This window comes from Helobdella robusta (genome assembly GCF_000326865.2).
Source record: "Helobdella robusta unplaced genomic scaffold HELROscaffold_31, whole genome shotgun sequence".
NCBI lineage: Eukaryota > Metazoa > Annelida > Clitellata > Rhynchobdellida > Glossiphoniidae > Helobdella > Helobdella robusta.
In genome coordinates, this window is record NW_008704544.1 from 761,338 (window position 1) to 768,957 (window position 7,620).

Genomic DNA, 7,620 nt, shown 5'->3' on the forward strand with positions numbered 1-7,620 from the left:
GTTGGTTTGTCTGTTTGTTTGGTTGATTGTTTGTTTGTTTGTTTGTTTTTTTCTAGTTTATTCTGTTAATGTTCTAGAGTTAAATTAATAAATTTGTTAATCATTTAACTGGTAGAGTTTAAAAAAAATGAAACACATTTAATCAATTAAATCGTGTAAATAAGCGTTAAATAATCAAATAGAATTATTCGATTAATCCAAAAATTGAAGCCAGGAACAAATTTTCTCAAAAAAAAAAAAAAATCTTATCTCGTCACATCTCTTCACTCCACGTCCAACGAACCATGCAAAAAGATTTCGACTGCAGACATTAATTAAACAACAAAAACTAACTGTGCTACATTTTAATTGGTTGCTTAAAATGGCCCCAAAATTTGAAAAAAAAATTTGAAAAGAGAAAGGATGCCAAATTATTTTAAAGGGCGAATTTTAAAAAAGGACCAAGTTTTTGATTGACCATCAAATTTTTGAGTTTGGGTCTAAATTTTTTTTTGTATAGTGCCCAATTTTATCTGTAGGATTAAATTTTTTTACAAGGGTAAATTATCGGAAAGGTCAAAGTTCATTGGATTGGGTGGGTGTAAATATTTATGGTGGTGTGTTTTAATTATTATATACCATCTTCATGATCGTAGTCGTTATCATTTTTAACGCTGGCATCATCGTCGTTATCATCGTTACCCTTTTTAATTCTGTCATCATCTTCATCGTCATCATCTTCATCATCTTCGTCGTCTTCATCTTCGTCGTCTTCATCTTCATCATCTTCGTCGTCTTCATCTTCATCATCTTCGTCGTCATCATCTTCATCATCTTCGTCGTCATCATCTTCGTCGTCATCATCTTCATCATCTTCGTCGTCTTCATCTTCGTCGTCTTCATCTTCATCATCTTCGTCGTCATCATCTTCATCATCTTCGTCGTCATCATCTTCGTCGTCTTCATCTTTATCATCTTCGTCGTCTTCATCTTCATTATCTTTGTCATCGTCATCATCGAAACCTAACACAAATGAAAATTTTGTTGTTTTTTCTTGCGGTGAGATGGTGCGAACGAGTCAACACGTTGTCATACTTAATAATCGTCCTCGAGTCGTTCGGCTATTGTTTGTCGTTGTTGTTGCTGCTACTACTGCTGCAGTTATTGTTGTTTTTGATGTTTCATGTTGTTGTTGTTTTCGCAGTTGTTGCCTCACAGTTTCAAAAGAAAAACATTCTAGACAATGCCAAACATCACCAAACAATTCAGTCGGCGTCATTTTATCTTTTATTCATTGCCATTCTTAAAGAATGAACATGATGTTACCACCAAATACAAAAACGTGGAAAAAAATAGTTTAATTTATTTTTTATTCATTCATTCATTCATTCGTTCGTTCGTTTATTCATTCATTTATTCATTCATTCATCCAACTATTTATTCACTCACTCCCGAATATTTTTACAATCATTGTAAAACGTAGATTTTAATTAGGATTAAGACGTTTTAAACGAAATAATTTCGTTTTGCATTGTATCGTTCCGAATCATCTCGCATCCTCTCGTTTCGATACAACAACTATACCACTATAAGTAATCAACATAGTGGATACAACAATTTTATTTTAATTATTTTAAATAAAAATATTTATTTACATTGTTAAAATTATTTGTGGTAGCAAAGTGAATAAAGAATGTTGTAGAACTTTCGTCAAATAAAACTCACCCACGTGAACGATATAAACAAAATATAAAATGTAAACAAATAACAAAGATAAAAAAACACACAAAAATATAACCAAAGAAACAATCTTAGCTTGGGGACAATTAGGAAAATTAAATGCAAGCCATCATTCAAAGTGCATAGATATAAAAACGAAGAAATGAAAAAAAAAAGAAAGAAAGGTACGTATTGATGCAAATAAAACATCAATACATTTATGTGCATTAGTTCTCTACACACACACGCGCACGCACACACACGCGCACACACACACACACACGCACGCATGTTAAATTCTAACCGCAGTTAATACTGGAAATGAAATAAACATAAAAAATGTCGTTTAATAACATCAATATAAAATAATAACATTAATAATAGTGTTGCTGTTGTTATTATTTTATTATTATTATTTTATTATCAATATTTAGTTTATATAATCTTTCAATTTAAACAAGATAGCTCTCGGATTTCTCTTTAAAACGTCCTCTTAACTGGCTTATATTCACGATGTGTGGATTATTATTTATTAAATTTTGGCACGTACGTATAATTGTTTGTTTGCATATGTGTGTGTGTTTGTGTGTATGTACGCGTGTATGTATGTGTGTGACTGTGTGTTTGTGTGTATGCACGTGTGTGTGTGTGTGTTAAGGTTTGAAAATTTTTGCTCATATCGCGCACCTCAAATTTTTTTAGGAGCATATGTGGTTGCTGTTTAATATTCATTTACGTTGTTGTTTATGTTGTTGCTGTTGTTGTTTATGTTGTTGTAGTTGCCGTTCATGTTGTCGCTGATGTTGTTGCTTCTTCTGCTGCTTTGTTGCTGCTGCTGCTGAAGTTGATAATGTTTTCGATGCAGAATTTTTTAACGTTAATTTTATCTCTACAGCGTTTCATCTTAAGATTCATCATAATTCTTGATAACCTTCAGATTTTTATCATTATTATCATTATACTTTTCAAATTTCTTCTTTTTTTTATTATTATTGTTATTATTACCATTATAATTACTATTCCCTAGTTAAACTACCAAACACAGGAACCTAACTACATTTTATGTTTGTCTATATTACATTCCATATTATTTTTAGTATGATTATTGTCATAATTAAAATTATTGTTATTGTTGTTGTTATTATTATTTTTGTTGTTGTTGTTATTGTTATTATTATCGTATACCCATCTACAAAACGCTGGGGACCGATATAGCATTTTTATAATTTTGGAGGCGCATATTTTAAATTAACTTGAAAAATATATTATGATTATTATTATTATTATTGTTGTTGTTGTTGTTGTTGTTGCTGTTGTTAATATCTTTGTTGTTGTTTTTAAAATTATTTTTGATGTAATTTTTGCTGTAGTAAAAGTAGTAGTTGTATTAGCAATTGTAGTAGCAGTAGTAGTAGCAGCAGTTGTGACAGTGAAAATCGCAATTTTGTTGTTATTATTGTTGTTAAATTTTTTGTATTTTTGATGATTTTGCTTATTAATACGCAAATAACAACATCATAACAACAAACTACATTAACAACAACTACGTTAACACCAACAATATTAACGACAACTACATTAACACCAGCAACATTAACGACAACAACATTTACAACAACTACATTAACAACAACGACAACAACTTCAAATCTCCAAATGTGTTTTAACAGTAAAAAAAGAATTTGTTTAGCACCTTGATTAATGATCTGTGCGAAGAATAACATCTTCTCTCTCACATCTTTTAATTCTGCGCGCCAAAATGAAAATTCAAACTACACGACATAAACCTAGTTTTTCAATGTCTAATACCCCCCAAATAATTTTTTTTAATTCTCTTTGGCCAATAAATATTTATAAATTTGCAATTTTTAAACATTTTAATGATGACGATGAGGGGAAGATGACGACGACGATGACGATGATGATAATAATGGTGAAGTGAAGGTCATCTGTTAGTAACTAACTATCTCAACAGGAAATAACTTTCAAATCAACATCTTAATGAGAATTAATTTTGTAATCTAATCTAATGAAAATTTAGAAAAAATAACGGAGAGAATCTCAACCTCAGAGAAAGAAATGATTGGAGCAGCGTGGACGCGCGTGTACTAAAAAAACAAATATCCAGTTGCAATTGCTTGGAATGACTTTTTTAAGGACAGACATTTTAAAAACATTCCCGCCGCTAATAATGGCGTCGTGTGGTGTGTGTGTGTGTTTTTGTGTGTGTGGTGTGTGTGTGTTGTGTGCGTGTGCGTGTAGTTTTAAGTTTCGTTGTTTCAGCTACTCGTCTTGACTCATTAAAAAGTTGATTGCTTCTTATTCTAACGGCCATTTATGAAAAAGAGCGGAGATTATTATTCAAACATACATATATAGTAAAATATATAGTAACAAGTGAGAGAGAGAGAGAGAGAGAGAAAGAGTGAAAAAAAGAGACTACATACTCTCTTCGTGTTACAGCATGATCAAACTATGGCGTAAATCAGACACTGTACCGCCGGCATATGCGTAAAAATAATTTCAAAGCTAAATTTCGTTAGCGTGGTTGAACGAATGCCTCATCTCGCAATCGACGCCGAGACATCTGATACTCCATATTCTATTAGAAGAAATAGTTAATACATTAATTATCGCATCAACGATTGCTGTGGCGTTTGAGAAGACATTAGCAACTTACTGTCATCAACAACATCAACTTTAACAAAAAAATCCAAATTATTTAGTTAAAGCCAGTCCAAAGCGGAATAAAAAGGAGTGCAGAGTTTCGAATAAATTTTTCATATTTGTAAAAGTGTAAGCCTTTATTATAGAAAGCATGTATGTCTGTGTGTGTGTGTGTGTGTGTGTGTGTGTGTGTGTGTGTGTGTGTGTGTGTGGTGTGTTTCATTTATGCATGCATGTTTGTTTGTTTGTATGTGTGAGTGTATGTTTGTTTGTTTGTATGTGTGAGTGTATGTTTGTTTGTTTGTATGTGTGAGAGTGTACGTGAACAGTCTAAGACAAAGGCAGGAAGAGCTTGTCAACAGCAAACATATTGCCAGTTTTAAATCATTTTAAACTCTCTATTTTCTTTCACACTCTCTCTTCCTTTATCTCTCTCTCTCTTACTCTCTCTCCATCTTTTTCTTTTACACTCCTATTTTTTTCTGTCTATCATTCCTATTCTATCTCACCTCCTCTCTCTCACCTCCTCTCTCTCTCTCTCTCACTCTTTCTCTCTCTTTCACTTTACTTCTTTTTCTCTCTTTCCGTTATTCTGTCTGTGTGTTTTTAATCTTTTAATTTTTCCCGCCATATTTTAATTCAGTTTTTTGGTGCTATTTTTAACGGTGATAATTTAATCACCAAATTAATTGATAAATATTTGGTGATGATTAATGGTGGAACGAGTCGATAAAAAATAAAGAAATAAAATATTTTATTATTTTTATTATTTATTATTATATTATTTATTATTATTGTTGTTGTTGTTGTTTTTGTTGTTGCTACTATTACATATATAATTTATATAATATTCTATATTTTTTAAAATTTTTATATCATTAAAAATTCGTTCGATATTATACCTATGCACATTGTATATACCTTTAAAAGTCTTTGCATATATGTATGTATGTATGTATGTATGTATGTATGTATGTATGTATGTATGTATGTATGTATGTATGTATGTATGTATGTATGTATGTATGTATGTATGTATGTATGTATGTATGTATGTATGTACGTATGTATGCCTGTATGTATATGTGTGTGTTTGTATGTGTGTATGTGTGAGTAGCGTGTGCCTATGTATGTGTGTGTATGTTTATGCGTATGAACTTCGCCTTATATCATATATTAACTGAAGTCAAAATCAATACAAGCTCTTCTTAAGTGTTAATTAGGGAAGACTTCATCATCGAAGTAGTAACAACAACAACTCAGTAGCAGCAGCAACAACAACAACAATGACGACAACAACATCAGCAACAACATCAACAACAACAACAATGACTACAACAATGACGACAACAACAACAATATCCCGTTAATTAAGATGTTTTATAACTTGTTGCTGCTGTTGTTGTGGATGTTCTTGGGAGATAATGTTTATGTTTTGTTTGTGTTGTCTTGTTTTTTTTAGCGAAAACAGTTGTTTTGTAGTTGTTGTAGTTGTTGTTGTTGTTGTTGCTTTGTTTTATTGTCCGATGTTAATGTTCTAATTGGTGATCATAGAAAAATTTCTGTACATTGCAATATCATCTCAGTTATTGTAACCGTTAAAATCAGCATTTTATTATTAATTCATACTTTTGTTCACTCATCTATTCGCACACTTTCCATCAATTTATCCTTTCATTCATTTATCCAATCATCAATTCATCCATCCATTCATTCATCCATTCATTCATTCATTGATTCAACTGCCATCCATGTATATGTACGTACATCCATCTATCTAATCATTCATTTACTCATTCGCCAATTCATTTATCTACTGTTCATTCACTCACTCACTCACTCACTCACTCACTCACTCACTCACTCACTCACTCACTCACTCACACATACTCACTCGCTCACTCACTCACTCGCTCATGCGTTCCTTCATTCATCCCAAAGCAATCGTTGATTATACTAATGCAATTTTAAATGCAACATTGTTACAGAACGTTAACGCTAAGATAAGTACGAAACTTACTGCTAGCACGCAAGCCTAAAACAACAAACATGTCATTGCGTGATAGCACACATAATGTGCAGAGAGAGAGAGAGAGACAGAGAGAGAGAGAGAGAGAGAGAGAGAGACAGAGAGACAGAGAGAGAGAAAGGAAAGAGAAGAGAAGAAGGAAGAGACAAAGAGAAAAGAAAGAAAGAAAAAGCTACGATGTTGATGATGACTAAAGATAAAAACGACGATGATGATGATGACGACAACGATGATGATGATGGTGGTGATGATGATAATGGCGGTGACAATGATGGTGGTGATAGTAGTGGCGATTTCGTTTTATTGTTGGCTGATATAGTGGAAACTTGTGGAGAAAATTTTTCTAATTAACGAAAGTATACACAACACGATGCAATGATCGTAAAATCGATGCTGGCCAATGAATGGAGAAACGAACGAACGAACGAACAATTAAATGAATTATTTAATTAATTAATGAACAGTTAAACAACTTAATGAACAGGAGAACATTAGAAGTAATAAAGACGACTGAACGAATGAACGAACGGATGAAAATTAGGGAAAAAAAATTAAAAACGAGGAGGAAATAAATGAGCGAGAGAAGGACAAAGTAAACAAATAAATGAATGATCTAACGTTTGAATGAACAAATAACTGAACAAATAAATTAAAAATGAACGAGCGAACGAAAGAATGAACAAACAAACCGACCGTCAAATGAATAATTGAACGAAGGAAGGAAAGAACAATAAAATGAATGAATGAACTTTGCTATGTTGACACAGTACTGCGTTTTCCTCCAATAACATGTACAAAAAACAAGCATACAAACAGACATACAAACGTATATACAAACATACATACTTACGTATATACAAACATACATACAAACTAAAAAACAAACAAATATCCAAACATGCAGGCATACATACAACGGATGAAATTCAATTTTAGGATATTTCTATCTAGAGATAGATATCTATAAAATTTAAAAAATGTTAAAATATTAATATCTTCTGAAAAAAATACATATAAAACTTTAATAATATCATACACGCACATAATTGCGTACATACATACAAACAAACATACAAACAAACAAACATACATACGTACACACATAGGAACATACAAACATACAAACAAACAAACAAACTTACATAGGACGAAAATAAACAATCGTGACCAGATTATCAGGAGAATGATATTCGAACTGAACGTAGAGATTATGATGACGTGACGAT

General features: G+C 31.8%; 1 protein-coding gene across 1 annotated transcript; it reads right to left on the reverse strand.

Annotated features, from left to right (window-relative positions):
- Positions 1-610: 610 nt before the first annotated feature.
- On the reverse strand, positions 611-1,258 carry HELRODRAFT_174849 (hypothetical protein; the record flags this gene model as incomplete). The annotated part of the gene is made up of 2 exons (XM_009022286.1): positions 611-1,002; positions 1,213-1,258. 2 exons carry the CDS (start codon positions 1,256-1,258, stop codon positions 611-613), a joined length of 438 nt encoding a protein of 145 aa, XP_009020534.1.
- Between the last annotated feature and the right edge of the window lie 6,362 nt (positions 1,259-7,620).